At 44.6% G+C, this 22,476-nt stretch overlaps 1 protein-coding gene across 1 annotated transcript in view; it reads right to left on the reverse strand.

Annotated features, from left to right (window-relative positions):
- Positions 1-4,758: 4,758 nt before the first annotated feature.
- LOC136547610 (uncharacterized) overlaps positions 4,759-22,476 on the reverse strand; it is a 30,063-nt gene continuing 12,345 nt past the window's right edge. Inside the window, exon 2 of the mRNA XM_066539568.1 lies at positions 4,759-4,922. Within this exon, the coding sequence (XP_066395665.1) occupies positions 4,759-4,922 (164 nt within the window). The remainder of the gene's footprint in view (positions 4,923-22,476) is intronic.

Consider the following 22,476-nt stretch of genomic DNA (forward strand, 5'->3'; position numbering starts at 1 on the left):
TGATTGGGAGCTTGGTGTTCACCCGACGGAGCTTGTGGGTGACCCAACTCAAGTTATGAGCAGCTTTGGCCAGTGTTATCCTAAACGCTAAACGGTAAACAGTCGGTCACCTACCGTTTAGCCTATTATTCGGGCAAAACGGGTGTTTAAACGGGAAAAACGGCCGTTTAAACGGTCAAAACAACCGATTAAACGGAAACGGTGTACCACCGTGTAGCGTTTAAACGGTGTGTAAACGGGCTAAACGGCCGTTTAGGCAAACAGTGGCTTTGGGTGATTCGCCGTGACGGAGTGTCAAAGAATCAACCCGTAGAGAGCACTTGATCCTTGCGCGGATCAAAGGGGAGCTACACCCTTGCGTGGGTGCTCCAACAAGGACTAGTGGGGAGTGGCGACTCTCCAATACCTCGGCAAAACATCGCCGCGTTCGTCTCTCCATTTACTTTGAGCATTTACTTTAAGTATTTACTTTGAGCAATTCAATACTTATCTTTACATTCATAGAATTGCCATGCTAGAGTAAGTTTGGAACATAGGTTGCAAGTCTTTTGTGCATTAATTTGATAGAAACACTTTTCTAGGCACAAGGGGTTAATTGGGCTATCCATAGGATTTGATTATTGCAAAAAAATTTAAAATTAGCCCAATTCACCCCCCCTCTTGGGCATCTTGATCCTTTCAGGGAACACTCCAGAGTATTGCATCAGATGGCGGATGATTGGTAATAGAATGGTGAGCTCCCACCGACTTCTTAAGCTGTGAAACATGGAACACATGGTGCATCGAAGAAAAAGCCAGAAGCTCAAGCATGTAAGCCACGGATCCCACGCGAGCCAGAATACGATAGGGTCCGAAGAACTTGAATGCAAGCTTCTGATTACTATGCTGTGCCAAGGATGATTGCACGTATGGCTAGATCTTGACGAAGACTAGATCACCAGCTGACGAATGACATCGGTCATCAGAGCACGATCAGACAACCAAGTAGCCAAGTCGGTGACGGGCGTGTCTGGAGAAGTGGCAAAGCCGAAATGGCATGGTGCATAACCATACAACACTTCAAAAGGAGAACGCCCCAAAGCTGAATGCCAATTGGTGTTATACCAAAACTCGGCCTGATCCAACCACTATCGCCAATGATGAGGGCAGGCATGCATGAAGCAATGCAAGAACGTCTCAACACACTGATTGACCCGTTCGGTTTGACCATCCGATTACGGATGGTAAGCGGTGCTCATCCACAATTCAACTCCTGCCAACTGAAATAGCTCACGCTAGAAATAACTTGTAAAGACTTTGTCATGATCTGAGACAATGGCTCGCGGCATATCGTGTAGCTTATACACTTGAGAGAGAAAGGACTGAGCAACTGACCGAGCAATAAAAGGATGTTTGAGAGCCAAGAAGTGAGCATACATGGAAAAGAGATCAACTATCACCAATATACAGTTAGAACTCCTTGAGGATGGAAGCCCTTCAATAAAATCCATGGATATAACAAACTAGGCAATGTCAGGAACTGGCAATGGCTGCAAGAGGCTAGGCAGCTTGGTATGGTCAGGCTTAGCTTGTTGGCAGATAATGTAAGCAGCGACAAAAGATTGAACTGCTTATTTCATGCCGGTCCAGGCAAAGATTTGTTTCAAATGGCGATATGTGATGGTCATGCCTGAGTGTCCATCGACAGTAGTAGAGTGCACCGCCGTAATCAATCGAGTCTGCAACTCAGGGTCAGCACCCACCCAGATATGAAACTTGTAACGCAGCAACCCATCATGAAGAGTGAAGTTGGGTACCGAATCCGAGGAAATGGCCAGCTTGGCAAGCAATTCTCGTGCTCGAGCATCATGAGAGTAGGAAGCCACCACTGCCTCCAGCCACTAGGCCTGACAAACTGACACTGTGGCCAAATGTACAGGAGGACAATGTGAGAGAGCGCCAGCCATGCCATTGTCCGTGCCTTTGCGGTACACAATTTGATATTGGAGGCCAATGAGCTTTGTAAAGACTTTTTGCTACCGGGGCATGTGAAGCCTTTGTTCTGTTAACTGCACCAGGCTATAATGATTGATGATGATCTAAAACTCGGCATGTTGCAGATAACTATGCCAGTGCTCTAGTGCTAGCAAGATCGCCATATACTCTTTCTCGTATGTGGATAACCCTTGCGAGCGGGGTCCTAAGGCTTTGCTCAGAAATGCCAAAGGATGCCCCCTTGCATAAGCACTGCACTGATTCCAGTACCACTAGCATCAGTTTCAACAGTGAAAGGATGAGTGAAATCTGGTAGGGCCAAGACCGGGGCGGTTGTTAGAGCTTGCTTCAGGGCTGAGAAGGCCTTGTCCTAGATATCTGTCCACACATAAACTACACCTTTGCGAAGAAGATCCGTCAAGGGTTTTGATATGATGCCAAAGTGCTTAACAAAGTGTCTGTAGTAGCCTGCTAGGCCCAAGAAGCTGTGTAATGCTTTAACTGATTGTGGAACAGGCCATTGCAAGACAGCATTAATCTTATCAGGGTCGGTGGCCACACCATCCTCCGAGATAACATGCCCCAAATAACGAAGCTGTCTTTGTGCAAAGTGACATTTAGACATCTTAACTTGCCACTAATCTTGCTAAAGCAACTGAAAGACCAACCACAAATGCTCAACATGTTCTTCATATGAACGACTGAAAATGAGAATGTCGTCGAAAAAGACTAGTACACACTTCTGCAATATAGGGTGCAGTGTAGTGTTCATAGCCTTGAGAAACGTTGTCGGGGCTCCGATGAGACCAAAGGCCATGACACGAAACTCGTAATGGTCGGTGTGAGTTTGAAAAGCAGTTTTGAACTCTTCCCCGCTCTTCAAACGTATCTGATGGTATCCGGCTGTCAGATCAAGACAAGAAAACCAAGATGCATATGTGAGCTCATCGAGGAGCTCTTCAATGACTAGCACTGGATATTTAGCCTTGACTGTGATTGCATTGAGCTGCCTAAAGTCCACACAAAAATGATACGTGCCGTCTTTCTTCTTGACCAGCAAAACTGACGAAGAGAATGGGCTAGAGCTAGGCTGGATGATGCTGGATTGCAACATTTCAGTAACTTGATGCTCAATTTTGTCCTTGATCAATGGAGGATAACGGTAGGGTCTCACTAAAAATGGACTGGCACCAGGTATTAATGGAATTCATGATCACAATCATGTGCTGGCGGATAGCCACCCAGAGGAGCAAAGATAGATCGGAACTCAGTTAATAGAGCTGCAATTTTAGACGGTACAGGCTCCTGACGAGCTACAGTGTCATCCGGCAACAGAGCGGTAACCTGAATGACAAAACCAGCAGGCAGAATCATCAGCTCACCTTGCAAGAAATCGTGGCCTTGACCATAGGGAATTAAAAGCCATTTGTGGTGCCAATCCACTTGCATTGGACTACAAGAAGCCAGCCAGTTCATTCCAACAATCAACTCATAAGATGTCAAAGGTAAAATCTTGGCTACAGAGACAAATTCACATTGCTGAACAGACCAAAACAACCGTTCAATATGAGAACAACAAATCAACTGAGAGCCATCAGCCACTATAACATGGAGAGCAGGACTGCAAGTAGATAGTCTAGATAACTAAGAGGCTAGAGACTGACTGACAAAAGTGTGAGTGCTACCGGAGTCCACCAAAATCTGAGCCTGATGTCCCTACATAGTGCCCATAAACTGAATAGCACGAGCAGTACCAGATGCTGCCATAGAAATAGCCACACACTATGGTGCATCATCTTCTTGTACCGATGTAGAGTCTAAACAACCATCCAAATGACAAATGTCCTAGAATTCCTGTAAGACATGGAGTTGGATAGTATCTGAACATTTGTGATCGCGTGACCACTTCTCACCGCAATGGATGCAGAGGCCATGAGCTCAGCAGTAGTCACACAGTGTGTTCAGCTTGGACTCAATACCATGGCTACGCCTGTCATTAGGCACAGCTCCTGCCGCGACCGGCTTGTCCTAGCGCTTAGGCCAGAGTGGCGGTAGAGGAAGGCGCATGGGACCCCATGGCATCGCCTTGGCAAATGTGAATGGTTCCGGCCGCCGAACATCACGCCGACGCACCAGATCCACCAGTTCTTCCTACAACAAGGCGAGCATGCAGGCAGTATCTAGAGTAGCAGGTTGTTGTAAATGTATAGCAGCACGAAGACCGTCAACAAATCACATAGCATAATACAGAGGATCGGTATTGCGACCATAAGCAATCAATTGCTCAACTAACCCAGTGTACTTATCAATATACTCCTGCACCGACCCAACTTGATATATGTGGAAGAGCTGGCGGATCAGAAGAGCATGATGATCCTTGCCAAAACGCTCCATGATAGTCTAACAAAAGAATTCCCAAGTGCCTTTATGAATCTGATCCTCCACAGATTGAAACCAGCAAGCCGCGGCCACGGCCATGTGCATGGTGGCGACCTTAACCTAGCAGCGGTGAGGCACCGTGTACATGTCAAAGTAATCCAAACAACGACCTAGCCACAATTTTGGGTTCTCGCCATCAAATGGTGGGAAATTCATTGTGGGTATGTGTTCGTGAGTTCCCTCCCCATGCCAATTGCAATTAGGAACCCCATCCCCATGCCAAGTGCGACGCGGAAAGCCATCAACCCCACCCGATCCACTAGGAGCACCCGCCATGAGAGCGGACCCAGAGTAAGAGCGAAGGAGCTTGGGGTTAGGGTTGGGATTGGGTGGAGTGAGCATACCCTAGACCGGGGACTGAGTTGGATACTCAAATCCCCGGTGGCCTAATTCCTCGCGGTGCCCTATCAGGCTGAATTTGGTCCAGCCAGCGGGAATAGTCGCCACGGACACCTTTGGAGGCGACGGCAGGACACCGGTTGGCATGGCCGGTGTGGCGTTGTAAAACCCTGGTGTTATGCCAACATTTAGGCACTGCAAATCATGCATATCATGCATCATCAAGCATCCTCATCATACATGCCTAATCATGAAAATAATAACTGAAACACTGCTTCGAAACATATGAAACATGCTCGTGAAACCTAAATGTTGCATACATTTGTTTAGAGTTGTTTTGCCCTAATTATGCTTGCTAGGTTAGTAGAACTTGTTTGGCAATGATTGTATATCATCTAGAATTATTTAGCATAATTTTTGGAGCAAAGTTTGTATTCAAATTATTGCAAAATTTTGCCTTAAAAATAATTCCCCAAAAATTAGGGTTTTGAGTTAAAATCGACTTTGATTTTATAATTCAAAATCTAGATAGAATTGGACTTTGGTTATAAAAGCAAAGTTGTAGAGAATTAATTTCTAATCAACTTTCATTTTTGGTACATTTTCAAAAGATGTCATTTTCTTGCTCAAAATGATATTTGAAAACTGGTATTTGAAAATCTCTTGAAAACATAATTTGAAAAAGGCTTTTCTTATTTCGCGGGCCGCCGCCTCGCTTCTCGGCCCACGGCCGAAGCCTGCCCAGTGAGCCTCCCGTAGCGCCGCGTGCCTCACCTTGGCCCAGCCTAGCCCCACGTGCATCTGGCCTGCTGACCGCGCTGGGTCGTGCCGTTCGCCCGCGTTGTGTCCCGACCACGGCAGAGCACGCCCGCCGCGTGGTGGCCATGCGCCGTCGACACCGCCGCACGTCGTTGCCGGCCTACGTCCGCTCCCACACGCCCGCCTACACCTACCGACTGCGCTACGCTCCTCTCCACTCCATCCTACCCGCTCTCTCGCTCTCCCGTGCTCGCCCCTCCTCCCGTGCGCAGCCAGCTCGCCACCGAGCGCCACCGCAGCCGCTAAGTGAATTCGCCACCCCTCCTCCACCATGGCCAACAATCAAGCGCCAGTAGCTCCACCTCGCTCTCCGACACTTGGTGCTCATGGTTGTGCCGTCTTTTGAGTCAAGGTAGCGCGTTCTCACGATTCCCCGACGTCAGCCATGGCGCCATCGTGCTCGACCACCGTGGAACTCCCCCTTCCTCCCCTTCTCCACCCTGCCTAGCTGCCTGCCCGCATTTGCCAACTCCTCACGAACCTTAGGCGCTCGCCCGCTTGCCCTGACTCGGCCGACAATGGCCGCCGGCCCCGATGGCCGAGACGCACCGCCGCGACATCTCGGCGCTGTCATGGCCTTTGCCTCGGCCGAGCTAGGCCATGTGGCTGTGGGCCGAAGCCCCTGCCAGGCCGCCGCTCTTTCCCTTCGCTCGGACCACGCAGGCCGAGTGTGGCCGTGGGCCAGCGGTTCCCACGGGCCGGCCCAGTAGCAATAGGATGTTTTATTTTCAGTTTTTCTTTATTATTTGAAAAGAGAAATAATTTGGAAAATGTTTGGATACTCAAAATTGCTCCAAATCTATTGAAATAAATTTTGCTAGGTTCCTTATCACCAGATCTACTTGGGAAAATTATTGCATGTCATTTTTTAGATACTTTTCTGTAGAACTTTATTTAATCATGAATATTGCTGATAACTTGAAAAATGTGTAGAAAAACCTATAAGCTTCAGAAAAATATGATTTCCAAGTTTGTTAATCTTCTTATGTAATGTACTTCCTAGGAAAAATATGTGTCATGCATGTACTGAAGAAAAATTTTGAGGTGTAGTTCAAGTGCCTTTAATGGTTGATTTTTGTTATTTTTGCTAGAGAACAAACTTTGTATAAAACGTGCATGTGATAATTTTTGTACAGTGATTGTATGCTATGAAGATCATAGGAAAAATGCTAAATCTATTGTTTGACACTTTTCACAGTACAAAGTATTTTCATGTTCATAATCATGCCATAGCTTGTTATTTTAGTGTAGGCTAATCCACTTATTCAAATACCATGAAAATCTGATGATAGACTACTTAGGGTAGTACTGTGCTATGGTAATTTTCTAAGATTTTTCTAAGTAATAAAAATAGATGTTACTATTCAAACCTATTATTAATTAGGGTTTAATCAAGTGTTGCTTTATGTGTGATTAAGAAATTAGTAAAGCTTTGGTGTATCTTTGAAGCATTTAATAAGATGTGTTGATTTAAGCATATTAGTAGTAGAAGAGAATGCAGTAGATGACATGTGCTTGTAGTATATGTTCTTGGATGATGTTGACTACCTTGCATTCAAACATATTCATTGTATTCATCTCATTCGATGCACCGATTGCATAAGCGCTTACGCACATTGCATCATATAGGATCGCAAACCGAGAACCCAGTCATCATACCTGAGGAGCCCGAGGAGCAGCTCGAGGTGTAGCCGTAGGAAGTGCCCGAAGCCGACGAGGAGGACGTTGAGGAACTTCTAGAGTGCCCCGATCACCGCCTGAGCTCCTTCGAGAGAGGCAAGCCCCGGAGCATTTTCTCCCGGTTTGCAATTATTAATTAAATGCTTTACTTTAATTAATGTATTACATTCAGGAGTTGTTTGCAACCGTTGCTGCATTATACCTTGTCTATCTTTGTTATACTATATCCTTGTTACCCTAGTATCTGAAGTTGAGTCAATGCTTAGCTAGCTTAGACCGATAGAAGTTGTAACAGAACCGACCAAATCATAAGAACGTAAGTACAAAAACAATCACCGAAGCGATCAAATTCCTGTACTTAAGCTCCCATAATCCCGGTAGTCCGGAAATCACGAAGGATTTCAACCAACTCTCGACATACAAACCAAGATCGTAATGATTCAACACAACACCTCATCTGTTACAACATTTCACAAGTAGCATTTGGATTACATCCATCAAAGTTGAATTAGAATATTACAAACCAAGTTTGAGTGTGCGAAAGCAACATCGTTTAGTACAAAACATCAAGGTTTTCAAATACATTGCCAAGTCTGAGTCATGTCCCACAAAAGCATTATCAGGTACGAGAACTAGTAGAGACCGCGCCCAACGGTCTAGTCTTCATCCCCAGCTAGGAGAAGGCAGTACTTGCAGCAACCAAAGTAGAACTGGTCATCTGCAACAGGTGGGAGATAAACCCTGAGTACGAGAAGGTACTCAGCTAGACTTACCCGACAAAAACAGAAATAAAGACACCAAGGATCATGCAAGGCTTTTCAGGTGGGCTAGCTTGACACAGTTGCAGAAAAGAGCTTAAGATTATGGTAACCAATTTAAACTTAGCATCAAGCTTATCATTATTTACCTATCCACTAGATTAGCACCTGTACTAGAGCACTCACTTATTAGGAGCAAACAATATTAACCATAGCAGGTATAATAAGGCTGTCATCATCATATCATCATTTCCGAACCATTATGTTATTAAGTGTATCTACATTGGAGATAAGCCCGTCAAGTTCTCACTAACCGGGAGAGACGGCGATTCGAATCGAATTACAACTCAGCTGAGGGGGTATTCCTAACTCTCACCCAGGCATACTTAGCAAGGGTAGCCGTGGGTTACCTTTGGTACAACTCAGGAACCAAATTCGTGGGTTCAATCAGCGCCAGCGCTCTCAGGGATTACCCTTCTGCCAGGACGATCAGGACTTTTAAATCACCTGCCCTTGGACTCACGCCTATGGCTCCCTTCCGAGGCGTACTTTATACTTATCGACTCCTGGCCTGAGTTGAGCTACTCGACTTCGCGGTCGGTCTCCAGACCTGGCCAACTAAGAGAGAGGCATGCGTTCAACATGAACAGGAAAGGCTCCAAGAATCAGTCCTTAAGCGACGCAGACGGAGTCACTGCAAACCGGCAAGCCTCCGTCCGGTCTTCATTTCAAATTAAGACTGGTTCTTTTCCACGATAGCAAATATAGCCAACCGTGCCACATGTATATTCCTATATCTCGCAGGTGACAGGAAATCACCCGACTTCTACCGCATTTAAGCAGGGCTAAGCACTACTCGAGCCTGAGCTACATAGGATTTAGGGTAACAATATCTGGACAAGGAATTGGGTAACCAATGCAGCAAGTGTTTGCACCCAACATCTAAACTTAATGCAACAATATATATATGTAACAATAATACTGTACTACATTTCGGAAATTAGGAGGCTTAATATGCTCCGGGGCTTGCCTTTCACAAAGTTGCAAGGACGGTGATCCGGGCACTCAACGGCGACATCGTCTGGCACTTCTCCTGAAGGCTGCTCCTCCTGAATCTCTGGTGTCGGCTGCTGCTGCTCGCTCAGTTCCTCGAATTCCAGCAGGGTTACTCCTTCTAGTACACCTATTGCATGCCGATGCAAAAGATAAATATCATGGATGCATAAGGAATGACATGATGCTCATGATGAATGGACCACAGTAAGTGTTTACGAAAGTATCACTGGACACTCGTTTACCGAGTAATTAGCTCTATTCAAATCACTTTAAGCATGTATCTACTTAACTTAAAGACAAGATCAACTTACCTAACTTGCATAACCTAAGGTAAAGATGCTCATCTTCAGTTAAAGGCCTAACACCTAGGAACATTACCACAACTTAGAAATAATAAAGGTATACATAATTGAACATTTAAGTTTCATATGCATACAAGTAGTCCCTTAATTAAATCACAACTGAAGTTCTACAATTCCAAATGACTTGCATAAGGACATTCTGGAAAGCTTATGAAATTCTCTACAAAACATTTGTAAACATCAAAGCATGATTCTTATGTTAACTAAATCAATTTCCAGCAAACCTAGAATCTGTCCAGAATGACGGGGTTACTAACTTAATTATTTAATGATTGTGCAAAAGCATACTTTGATCAAACCAAGTTTACCAACTTGTTTTGCATACCTAATAAACATCAGAAAGTATAGTGTCAACTTCTAAATAAATCATTTAATACCCTTTTCTAATTTATCTAGTTAATTAGGTGATTAAAGCAATATATAGTAAAACTATTTATAAAAATCTACAAAAATTACAGTAGCTATCTCATGCTGCACATAGACCATCATAAAAATTTCAAAGCCATTGAGTAAGTATAACAGTCTACACAAAAATGATAAGGCATACTGGCTTAAAATGGCATAATTAAGAAATCCTAATGAAAAGTGTCAAGCAACAGATTTCACATTTTTCCTAGCATCATTCTAGCATAAGAATAGTACCCACCAAATTTTACCTTTACTGGATCTATAGAAAAATTATGAAAATTCACACAAGATCCACCCATTAATAAAAGGAAATTCTATAACTTAAAAACTACACATGCACTAGCTCTGAAATTTTAACCAAAGACTCTACTAAACCAAAATAGAGGACCCACAAAATTTCATAATTTTTGGGCCACAGAAACTCAAGATAAAATTCAAACAAGTTTGCATGCTTCTAAAAACACATTTCAAACTCCTATTTAATTCATCTTATTTTTCTAAAACATGTGCTCATATACTATTTTTGTTAAATACTAGACAATACTAGGAACTCAACAAAAATTAGAACCATGGCATTTGGATCTATATACTAAGAAATACAAATTTTTGAATATCAATACAAATCTGTGAAATAATAAAACAAAATAAATAAGGAAACAAAACTCAGCCACAGCTGGGCCGGCCCGAAGAATCACGGCGGCCCGCGACTCACGCGCTGGCGTGGCCCAACGCGACGCGGCCCACGCTGGGCTCCCACCTCAGCCACGATGGCTGACAGGGAGGACCCACGCGTCAGCGAGACAGGCAGGGGAGGAGAAGGGGACGACGGCGAAGCTCGTCGCCGGTAGCTTCTCCGGCGAAGGCAAGGGTGTCTACGTGCTCGCCTCATCCTAGCGGACCTAGGGAAACCATCAATTGCAGCTAAGGAAGTGGCTAAAGGGGGTGGCGATGGCCACGACGGCGCTCGGCCACGGCACGGCCGGCTCCGGCGAAGGCAAGGCATCTCGGCCCTTATGGCCGACTCTATGAGCTTCAGTAGGGTTCACATAATCTAGCGCAAGGGGGAGAAAGGGATGGAAAGGGCTCGAGCAGCACGGCCACGCGCGCGCTCAGCCGGCGGTGGTCATGGTGACCCGGTGGGGCCGCGCTCACGGTGAGAGCTACCTGAGGTGAAAATGGAGTGGCGGTGGGGTCACGGACGTGGAGGGGCTCATGGTGGTGCTGCGTCAGGGACGAATTGGGCAATGGCGCTCGGTTTTGGGTGGGAAATGGCTCGGCAGTGCTTCGGCATTTCGGTCGCCGTGCGCGCGGAGGAAGGAGGGGGAAATGCGAAATGGAACGGCGACTCAGCTGGCAGACACGGGGTGGCTTCAAGGCGCGGCTACGACGCCAGGACATCCACAGCGCGTGGCCTGTGCGACAGAAGGCCGGCGACGAGTGGCGGACACGCGGCGTCAAGACTCTGCGTCGGTCGGCCACGGCGACTGAACGTTTTCTGAAAACAAACGCGATTCAGTGTTTATCGATGATGACTGACAGCACATATTCGACGATCATCAACTCCTAATCCGTGGTGATTTAGACCATGCCGTAGTTAACAAAGTTGCTCATCTACACGTTAACTACAACTCTTTCCACTGGAGCTCAAGCTGGTTTGGCTCGGTTAGGGAGATACATGGCTCCAAACATGTGTACACGAAACTGTACTACACTTTAGGACTTAGAAAAATTTGCTGAATATGAAATCAGCATGTACTTCTGACTTGTGGGCCATGTTTGACCATGTTCTAGACCTTTTCATGAGTTGACCATAAAACAACTTTTGTTCCTTGCTAAATTAGCTACAACTTTTGTAAAGAGTGTACAGCCATGCAAAGCTTCCAAGTTGGACTTTTTAAATAGTCAAACTATGACACTCCTAGGGTCAATTCAAGTCAAACATGCAATCAAGGGCATTTTGGTCATTTTGATCTACATGAACAATGTCCAAACAAGTAACCTAAGTGTAGTTAAGGTGTAATAGACCATGATCAACCATTTTACAAAATTGTTATACCATTTCAATTGATCACATGTGATGAAATAATCAAAACAAGCAATTTACCCAATGTTGCAATGAAATGTTTCAATGATAATGGCATGATGACATGGATAATGCACATGTTTATGAAATGACATGCAATTAGTAGAAGCCAAACACCTAGGGTGTTACAGCCCTCCCCCCTTAGAAAAAATCTCGTCCTGAGATTTGGAAAGCGTACCATTTAGTATAGAAAGTTGGATGATTTTCCTTTAAATAATCTTCCCGCTCCCAGGTTGCATCCCATTCACTATGATTACTCCAAACTACCTTGTATAATTTAACTACTCATGTATGAGTCACTCTTTCTTGAGTATCCAGGACTTGCACAGGCTTTTCTTCATAAGAAAGATTAGATTTCAAGTTGACTTTCCTTGTTGCTATTCTCTCCTCAGGAATACGAAGACACTTCTTAAGCTGGGACACATGGAATACCGGGAATATAGCTCCCATCTCCCGTGGTAGATCGAGCTTATATGCTACTCTTCCACTTTTCTCGATAATGCGGTAGGGTCCAACATATCGAGGCTCAAGTTTCCTTTTAATTCCAAAACGCTTGACTCCTTTCATAGGGGATACCTTCAAATAAACATGATCACCTACTTCAAACTCAATAGGTTTTCTTCTCTTGTCAGCATAGCTCTTTTGTCTAGCCTGTGCGGCAGTCATATTCTTCTGTATAGTTCGGACTTGCTCTTCGGCTTCTTTTACAAAATCAATACCATAGAATCTTCTTTCTCTGGGTTCCACCCAGTTCAAAGGAGTTCTACACTTGCGGCCATAAAGAGCTTCAAAAGGAGCCATTTTGATACTTTCTTGATAACTGTTGTTATAAGAGAATTCAGCAAGAGGTAACCAGTCTTCCCAAGAGCCTTTGCAAGAGATAAGATAAGCTCTAAGCATGTCTTCAAGAATTTGATTAACACGCTCGATCTGTCTTGATGTTTGCGGATGATAGGCAGAACTGCGGATTAGATGAGTGCCAAGATTCTGATGTAAGCACTCCCAAAAGCGAGCTGTGAACTGAGGTCCTCTATCCGAAACAATGGATTTGGGTACACCATGGAGACGTACCACTTGTTGAAAATAAATCTCAGCATAATTGTGAGGGTGATAGGTAGACTTGACCGGAATAAAGTGAGCAGATTTAGTTAGACGATCTACGATAACCCAGATGGAATCACAACCCTTTTTGGTAGTGGGTAATCCAACACTAAAATCCATGCTAATTTCTTCCCACTTCCAGCCAGGAATAGATAGTGGCTGCAATAGTCCGGGCCTTATGTGAATAGCCTTGACTCTACAACAGTTATCACACCTTGCCACATAAGCTGTGATTTCTTTCTTCATCTTGGTCCACCAATAATACAGCTTGAGATCTTGATACATTTTACTGCTACCAGGATGGATGGACAATTTTGAAGAATGGGCTTCATCCATAATTTGATTTCTAAGTTCTTTATCTTTGGGTACCACAAGCCTATCATTAAACCAGAGAATTCCCTTGTCATCGACTTTAAAGTGCTTGGTCTCTTTCTCTTTCATTTTCCGCTTGATGTGAAATACACCCACATCCGTCTTCTGGAGCTTGATAATTCGACTTCTAAGAGAGCAATCCACAGTGATATTATGGAGTACTACAGGATGAAGGAGGTGTGCCAGATGAAAGTCTTCACTAACTAAGGAATTGCAATGGGCCTTTCTGCTTAGGGCATCAGCAACCACATTTGCCTTACCAGGGTGGTAGTGCACTTGAAGGTTGTAGTCTTTGATCAATTCTAACCATCGTCATTGACGCATGTTCAACTCAGGCTGCGTAAAGATGTACTTGAGACTCTTATGGTCAGTATAGATGTTGCACACATTACCAAGCAAGTAATGTCTCCAGATCTTCAGGGCATGAACGACTACGGCTAGCTCTAAGTCATGGGTAGGATAGTTGACTTCATGCTTTTGGAGCTGGCGCGAAGCATAAGCAATTACTCGACCCTCCTGCATAAGAACACACCCCAAACCAGTGCCACATGCGTCACAGTAGACATCAAAAGGCTTCTCGATGTCAGGTTGTGCCAATACAGGAGCAGAGGTTAGTAAGGTCCGCAAAGTGTGGAAAGCCTCTTCACACTTCGGAGTCCACACAAACTTCTCATCCTTTTGCAGTAGCCGAGTCATGGGCTTGGTGATTTTTGAGAAATCCAGGATAAAGCAACGATAATAGCCCGCTAATCCCAAGAAACTTCGGACTTCTGTGACCGTAGTAGGTGCCTTCCACTCAAGGACTTCTTGCACCTTAATAGGGTCAACTGAAATTCCATCACCAGATAATACATGACCAAGAAAAGGTATCTTGTTCAACCAGAACTCGCACTTGCTGAACTTAGCATAAAGCTGGTTATCACGTAACCGAGTTAAAACAATTCTCAGATGTTCAGCATGCTCTTCTTCATTCTGAGAATATACCAGGATATCATCAATGAACACGACGACAAATTTATCCAATTCTGGCATGAATACAGAATTCATCAGGTACATAAAGTGTGCCGGAGCATTTGTCAACCCGAATGACATGACAAGGTATTCGAACAAGCCATAACGAGTAGAGAAAGCTGTCTTAGGTATATCTTCAGGACGAATTTTGATCTGATAGTAGCCAGACCTCAAATCGATCTTGGAGAATACCTTAGCCTTGGAGAGCTGATCAAACAGAATATCGATGCGAGGAAGAGGGTATTTGTTCTTGATAGTAACAGCGTTTAGGGGACGATAATCCACGCACATGCGTAGAGACTCGTCCTTCTTCTTCACAAATATAGCCGGACAACCCCAAGGAGAAGAACTAGGCCAAATCAACCCTTTCTTCAATAGCTCATTCAACTTACTCTTCAGCTCAGCCAACTCATTGGGTGGCATTCTATAGGGCCTTCGAGAAATGGGAGCCATACCCGAAATGAGTTCTATCTTGAATTCTACATCACGGTCCGGAGGTAATCTAGGCAAGTCATCAGGAAAGACATCTGGAAACTCACAGACAACCGGTAGATCCTTAATGGCTTTGGCTAAGGTAGCATTGGCTGTACTGTGGATAGCAATATCACGAGGTAACTGCACTAGAAAACCTTTCTTATCCACAGGATCCCTCAACATAACCACACGGGTTGATGTATCGATCAACACTCCATTCCCGCTCATCCACTTCATTCCTAGGATTACATCGATTCCTACCCCTGGTAGAACTACAAGATCCACAAGGAACTCTCGATCCCCGATCTCAATCTTTACATCTTTAACTACTTGGTTAGTCATGATATTATTCCCAGCAGCACTAATACAATAACCCCCCTTGACAATTGTAATCACATTCATCTGATGCTTAGATGCAAAAGTAGAACTCACAAAGGAATGCGAAGCACCAGAATCAAAGAGCACAACTGCAGGGTGATCATTAACAAGGAACTTACCAGTGGTGACCACTTCACCAGCAGGAATTTCCTCCACTGTAGTATAGTGAACATGCCCCTGACGGATGTTTCCTTGAGCATTCTTGGGAGGATGGGGACATCTATTTGCCCAATGACTAGGCTGGTTATAGTTCCAGCACGGCCTGTTTGCTAGTGGAACATTGGAGCTACTCTGCCCAGATGTATTCTTCGACAAGGAAATCGTATACCCCTTGCGGAAACTGGTTTTAGCTTGGTTCTTCTTCTGAGGTGGGCGGTACCGGACATTAGCATTGGGTGGACGGTACAGGGCCTTAGATACCATTGGAGCCTTGGACTAGGAAGCACCAGCCTCAAAGTTCCTTTTACGGTTCTTGGAAGCAGCATATATCTTGTCATTGTTCTCCTGAGTCAGAGTGTCACTGATAAACTCATTGAAGGTGACACACTTGCAGTTGCCCATTAACTTCATCAGTTTTGGGGAAAGTCCCCTCTTGAAGCTAGCTATTCTCTTGGCATTAGTATCGACGAACTCAGGAGCATATCTTGCCAGGTTGTTGAACGCCTGGAGGTACTCATTGAGACTCTTATTGCCTTGGGTGAGCTTCATAAACTCAGTATGCTTAATGGCCATGAGACCAGGAGGGATAAAGTGTCCCCGGAAGGCTGCCTGGAATTGGTTCCAAATGATCTCAACGTTAGCAGGGAAGGTGGTCCTGTGATGGGTCCACTAGATGCCTGTAGGGCCTTGGAGCTGGTGTTCTGCATACGTAGCCTTCATGCCTTCAGTCAAACGGAGCAATCCAAATCTTTGCTCTATCATGCTCAACCATTCATCCGCTTGTAAGGGTTCTTCTGCCTCACGAAAGATAGGAGGCTTCGTGTCCATGAAGTCCTTAAAACTGCTGTACTGGTTCAGCACGGGTCCCTGGCGAACATGCCGATCCTCACGGTTAGCCATCTGGCGCATAGCCTCAGCTAGCATGCGCTGACTTTCCACAACTATCTGCATTAGCTCAGCTGGTGTGGGCGGTGGCGGAGGTGGTTGTTCCTCATTTCCCATGCCACGACCGCGACGAAGGTTATGAGCCATCTGCAAAAGGTATAGCCAATGAGCACTGACGATGTGGAAATTTTTGTAGATGAACTGTATAATTATACCAAACTGAGTCCATTAGAGGGAATGCATTTAATAATCAACAGAGGCACAATCATTCATCACAATCACCCAACTCATCAAGCGCATCAATTGACATATAAATGCGATGAACTTAACCAACAACGAGATCCATAGACCGCAAAGGCAAAATTCATCAAATGCTAACCTACGTGGAGCATAATACGTTCGATAGGTTACATCCAAGCCATAGTGGTTCCAACTTACATCAAAGGTAACATAGGGTTCGATATTACATCCCAACGATTAACTTGCTACAAAGTTACTCGTTCATGCATGAGGATCAACAAAAGACTAGATCTAGCGCATTAGCTCAGTAGTAAGCTAAACTACGCATTGTCCTCGGAGTTAGTGTCGAGGATCTCTCCTCCATCTTCATCACTAGGAGGCTCTAACTCCTCATCTTCCTCCTCATTAGGTGGAGCATCCTTAGGTCCATTGACTTCCATGTCATCATCACCTTCAGCCATGATGACACCAGAACCCATCTCATCCTCATCAGGTGGCAGGATAGGGTGAAGTTGATTGTGTAGTAGGTGAACCTCCTCATGGAGATTGTCATTGTACTCTTCTGCAGCCGCCAACTGCTGCTCTAGCTCAATCTGCCTCGCTCTCAACACATTCTCCTCGTGCCAGGCTTCATTCCGTTGGTTCAGCATGTGAACCAACATACGCTCACAGTTGCGGTGAGCAACTGTCAACCTCTGAACCTCCAGGTTCTCTTGATCCCGTTCCTGTGTGACTTGCTCCAAACGCTGCTGAACTGCAGTCCTTTCAGCAGTCACCTGAGCCAGCTCTGCCCTCAGCCTTTCAGCCTCAGTAGGCTCAGGACGGGGCTCACGAGGAGCTAAACGGTGACGAGGCACCCTACCTCCAGCGGACTTACGAGCAGTGCGTTTCGTGCGCGCCATCTGTAGCAAAAAGTTACAACGTAAGGGGAGAATCATTTAAGGGATACGAAATTTAATTATTCGGGACCATCAGTTTTAAAGGAGGGAGTAATGCAAGAAATGCCATGTATGCTTGAACATGATGCATGCACGATCCGTACGTCCTCACAAACCTAGAAAAATTTAAAGGCTAGCGAAATATACGGTGGCATACATACATTCTCTCGTATACGGTAGCTAGTCGATCTACAACGATACGTTGTTAGTGTACCTGCAGAAAATTTCATTTCAGCCCAATAATTTCCCAAAAAGCATAGAAAACAAGCAGTAAACTAAATACTTTCATACATACATCCCCTGATGCATATACTCTAGTATCACAGCTACCCGTCAGAGATACCCATAATTAAGTACTCTCATAGATACATGATTAAACATGTAAGTATGCGAGCAACCACAACTACTCTCCCCTAGACCGACGGTTGGACGGTCATGCTCTCACAACTCACACTTACCAGAGCGTAGAGGTATTTTGATCCATACATTACCACCCAAGCGGATGGCATCCATACCATAGCACGCCGTATGGACGACGAAACAGAAACAAGCAGGAACCCCCAAGTTAGTACTTTAATAAGCCACCTAAGAGTCCTTATTTGGGCATAAGGGATATGACCACTGGCAATACTTAGTATTTAATTTAGGATTTTCACAAATACTTTTGTTTTAAATACACAAATGACATGTTTAGTGTCAAATCTTGCTCTGATGCCAGCTGTAACAGAACCGACCAAATCATAAGAACGTAAGTACAAAAACAATCACCGAAGCGATCAAATTCCTGTACTTAAGCTCCCATAATCCCGGTAGTCCAGAAATCACGAAGGATTTCAACCAACTCTCGACATACAAACCAAGATCGTAATGATTCAACACAACACCTCATCTGTTACAACATTTCACAAGTAGCATTCGGATTACATCCATCAGAGTTGAATTAGAATATTACAAACCAAGTTTGAGTGTGCGGAAGCAACATAGTTTAGTACAAAACATCAAGGTTTTCAAATATATTGCCAAGTCTGAGTCATGTCCCACAAAAGTATTATCAGGTACGAGAACTAGTAGAGACCGCACCCAATGGTCTAGTCTTCATCCCCAGCTGGGAGAAGGCAGTACTTGCAGCAACCAAAGTAGAACTGGTCATCTGCAACATGTGGGAGATAAACCCTGAGTACGAGAAGGTACTCAGCTAGACTTACCTGACAAAAACAGAAATAAAGACACCAAGGATCATGCAAGGCTTTTCAGGTGGGCTAGCTTGACACAGTTGCAGAAAAGAGCTTAAGATTATGGTAACCAATTTAAACTTAGCATCAAGCTTATCATTATTTACCTGTCCACTAGATTAGCACCTGTACTAGAGCACTCACTTATTAGGAGCAAACAATATTAACCATAGCAGGTATAATAAGGCTGTCATCATCATATCATCATTTCTGAACCATTATGTTATTAAGTGTATCTACATTGGAGATAAGCCCGTCAAGTTCTCACTAACCGGGAGAGACGGCGATTCGAATCGAATTACAACTCAGCTGAGGGGTATTCCTAACTCTCACCCTGGCATACTTAGCAAGGGTAGCCGTGGGTTACCTTTGGTACAACTCAGGAACCAAATTCGCGGGTTCGATCAGCGCCAGCGCTCTCAGGGATTACCCTTCTGCCAGGACGATCAGGACTTTTAAATCACCTGCCCTTGGACTCACGCCTACGGCTCTCTTTCGAGGCGTACTTTATACTTATCGACTCCTGGCCTAAGTTGAGCTACTCGGCTTCGCGGTCGGTCTCCAGACCCGGCCAACTAAGAGAGAGGCATGCGTTCAACATGAACAGGAAAGGCTCCACGAATCAGTCCTTAAGCGACGCAGACGGAGTCACTGCAAATCGGCAAGCCTCCGTCCGGTCTTCATTTCAAATTAAGACTAGTTCTTTTCCACGATAGCAAATATAGCCAACCGTGCCACATGTATATTCCTATATCTCGCAGGTGACAGGAAATCACCTGACTTCTACCGCGTTTAAGTAGGGCTAAGCACTACTCGAGCCTGAGCTACATAGGATTTAGGGTAACAATATCTGGACAAGGAATTGGGTAACCAATGCAGCAAGTGTTTGCACCCAACACCTAAACTTAATGCAACAATATATATATGTAACAATAATACTGTACTGCATTTCGGAAATTAGGAGGCTTAATATGCTCCGGGGCTTGCCTTTCACAAAGTTGCAAGGACGGTGATCCGGGCACTCAACGGCGACCTCGTCTGGCACTTCTCCTGAAGGCTGCTCCTCCTGAATCTCTGGTGTCGGCTGCTGCTGCTCGCTCAGTTCCTCGAATTCCAGCAGGGTTACTCCTTCCGGTACACCTATTGCATGCCGATGCAAAAGATAAATATCATGGATGCATAAGGAATGACATGATGCTCATGATGAATGGACCACAGTAAGTGTTTACGAAAGTATCACTGGACACTCGTTTACCGAGTAATTAGCTCTATTCAAATCACTTTAAGCATGTATCTACTTAACTTAAAGACAAGATCAACTTACCTAACTTGCATAACCTAAGGTAAAGATGCTCATCTTCAGTTAAAGGCCTAACACCTAGGAACATTACCACAACTTAGAAATAATAAAGGTATACATAATTGAACATTTAAGTTTCATATGCATACAAGTAGTCCCTTAATTAAATCACAACTGAAGTTCTACAATTCCAAATGACTTGCATAAGGACATTCTAGAAAGCTTATGAAATTCTCTACAAAAATTTGTAAACATCAAAGCATGATTCTTATGTTAACTAAATCAATTTCCAGCAAACCTAGAATCTGTCTAGAATGACGGGGTTACTAACTTAATTATTTAATGATTGTGCAAAAGCATACTTTGATCAAACCAAGTTTACCAACTTGTTTTGCATACCTAATAAACATCAGAAAGTATAGTGTCAACTTCTAAATAAATCATTTAATACCCTTTTCTAATTTATCTAGTTAATTAGGTGATTAAAGCAATATATAGTAAAACTATTTATAAAAATTTACAAAAATTACAGTAGCTATCTTATGCTGCACATAGACCATCATAAAAATTTCAAAGCCATTGAGTAAGTATAACAGTCTACACAAAAATGATAAGGCCTACTGGCTTAAAATGGCATAATTAAGAAATCCTAATGAAAAGTGTCAAGCAACAGATTTCACATTTTTCCTAGCATCATTCTAGCATAAGAATAGTACCCACCAAATTTTACCTTTACTGGATCTATAGAAAAATTATGAAAATTCACACAAGATCCACCCATTAATAAAAGGAAATTCTATAACTTAAAAACTACACATGCACTAGCTCTGAAATTTTAACCAGAGACTCTACTAAACCAAAATAGAGGACCCACAAAATTTCATAATTTTTGGGCCACAGAAACTCAAGATAAAATTCAAACAAGTTTGCATGCTTCTAAAAACACATTTCAAACTCCTATTTAATTCATCCTATTTTTCTAAAACATGTGCTCATATACTATTTTTGTTAAATACTAGACAATACTAGGAACTCAACAAAAATTAGAACCATGGCATTTGGATCTATATACTAAGAAATACAATTTTTTGAATATCAATACAAATCTGTGAAATAATAAAACAAAATAAATAAGGAAACAAAACTCAGCCACAGCTGGGCCGGCCCGAAGAATCACGGTGGCCCGTGACTCATGCGCTGGCACGGCCCAACGTGACGTGGCCCATGCTGGGCTCCCGCCTCAGCCACGACGGCTGACAGGGAGGACCCGCGCGTCAGCAAGACAGGCAGGGGAGGAGAAGGGGACGGCGGCGAAGCTCATCGCCGGTAGCTTCTCCGGCGAAGGCAAGGGTGTCTACGTGCTCGCCTCATCCTAGCAGACCTAGGGAAACCATCAATTGCAGCTAAGGAAGTGGCTAGAGGGGGTGGCGATGGCCACGGCGGCGCTCGGCCACGGCACGGCCGGCTCCGGCGAAGGCAAGGCGTCTCGGCCCTTATGGCCGACTCTATGAGCTTCAGTAGGGTTCACAGAATCCAGCGCAAGGGGGAGAAAGGGATGGAAAGGGCTCAAGCAGCACGGCCACACGCGCGCTCAGCCAGCGGTGGTCATGGCGACCCGGTGGGGCCGCGCTCACGGTGAGAGCTACCTGAGGTGAAAATGGAGTGGCGGTGGGGTCACGGACGTGGAGGGGCTCACGGTGGTGCTACGTCAGGGACGAATCGGGCAATGGTGCTCGGTTTTGGGTGGGAAATGGCTCGGTGGTGCTTCGGCATTCTGGTCGCCGTGCGCACGGAGGAAGGAGGGGGAAATGCGAAATGGAACGGCGACTGAGCGGGCAGACGCGGGGTGGCTTCAAGGCGCGGCTGCGACGCCAGGACATCAACGGCGCGTGGCCTGCGCGACAGAAGGCCGGCGACGAGTGGCGGACACGCGGCGTCAAGACTCTGTGTCGGTCGGCCACGGCGACTGAACGTTTTCTGAAAACAAACGTGATTCAGTGTTTATCGACGATGACTGACAGCACATATTCGACGATCATCAACTCCTAATCCGTGGTGATTTAGACCATGCCGTAGTTAACAAAGTTGCTCATCTACACGTTAACTACAACTCTTTCCATTGGAGCTCAAGCTGGTTTGGCTCGGTTAGGGAGATACATGGATCCAAACATGTGTACACGAAACTGTACTACACTTTAGGACTTAGAAAAATTTGCTGAATATGAAATCAGCATGTACTTCTGACTTGTGGGCCATGTTTGACCATGTTCTAGACCTTTTCATGAGTTGACCATAAAACAACTTTTGTTCCTTGCTAAATTAGCTACAACTTTTGTAAAGAGTGTACAGCCATGCAAAGCTTCCAAGTTGGACTTTTTTAAATAGTCAAACTATGACACTCCTAGGGTCAATTCAAGTCAAACATGCAATCAAGGGCATTTTGGTCATTTTGATCTACATGAACAATG

Source organism: Miscanthus floridulus, chromosome 3 (assembly GCF_019320115.1).
Source record: "Miscanthus floridulus cultivar M001 chromosome 3, ASM1932011v1, whole genome shotgun sequence".
NCBI classification, from domain to species: domain Eukaryota; kingdom Viridiplantae; phylum Streptophyta; class Magnoliopsida; order Poales; family Poaceae; genus Miscanthus; species Miscanthus floridulus.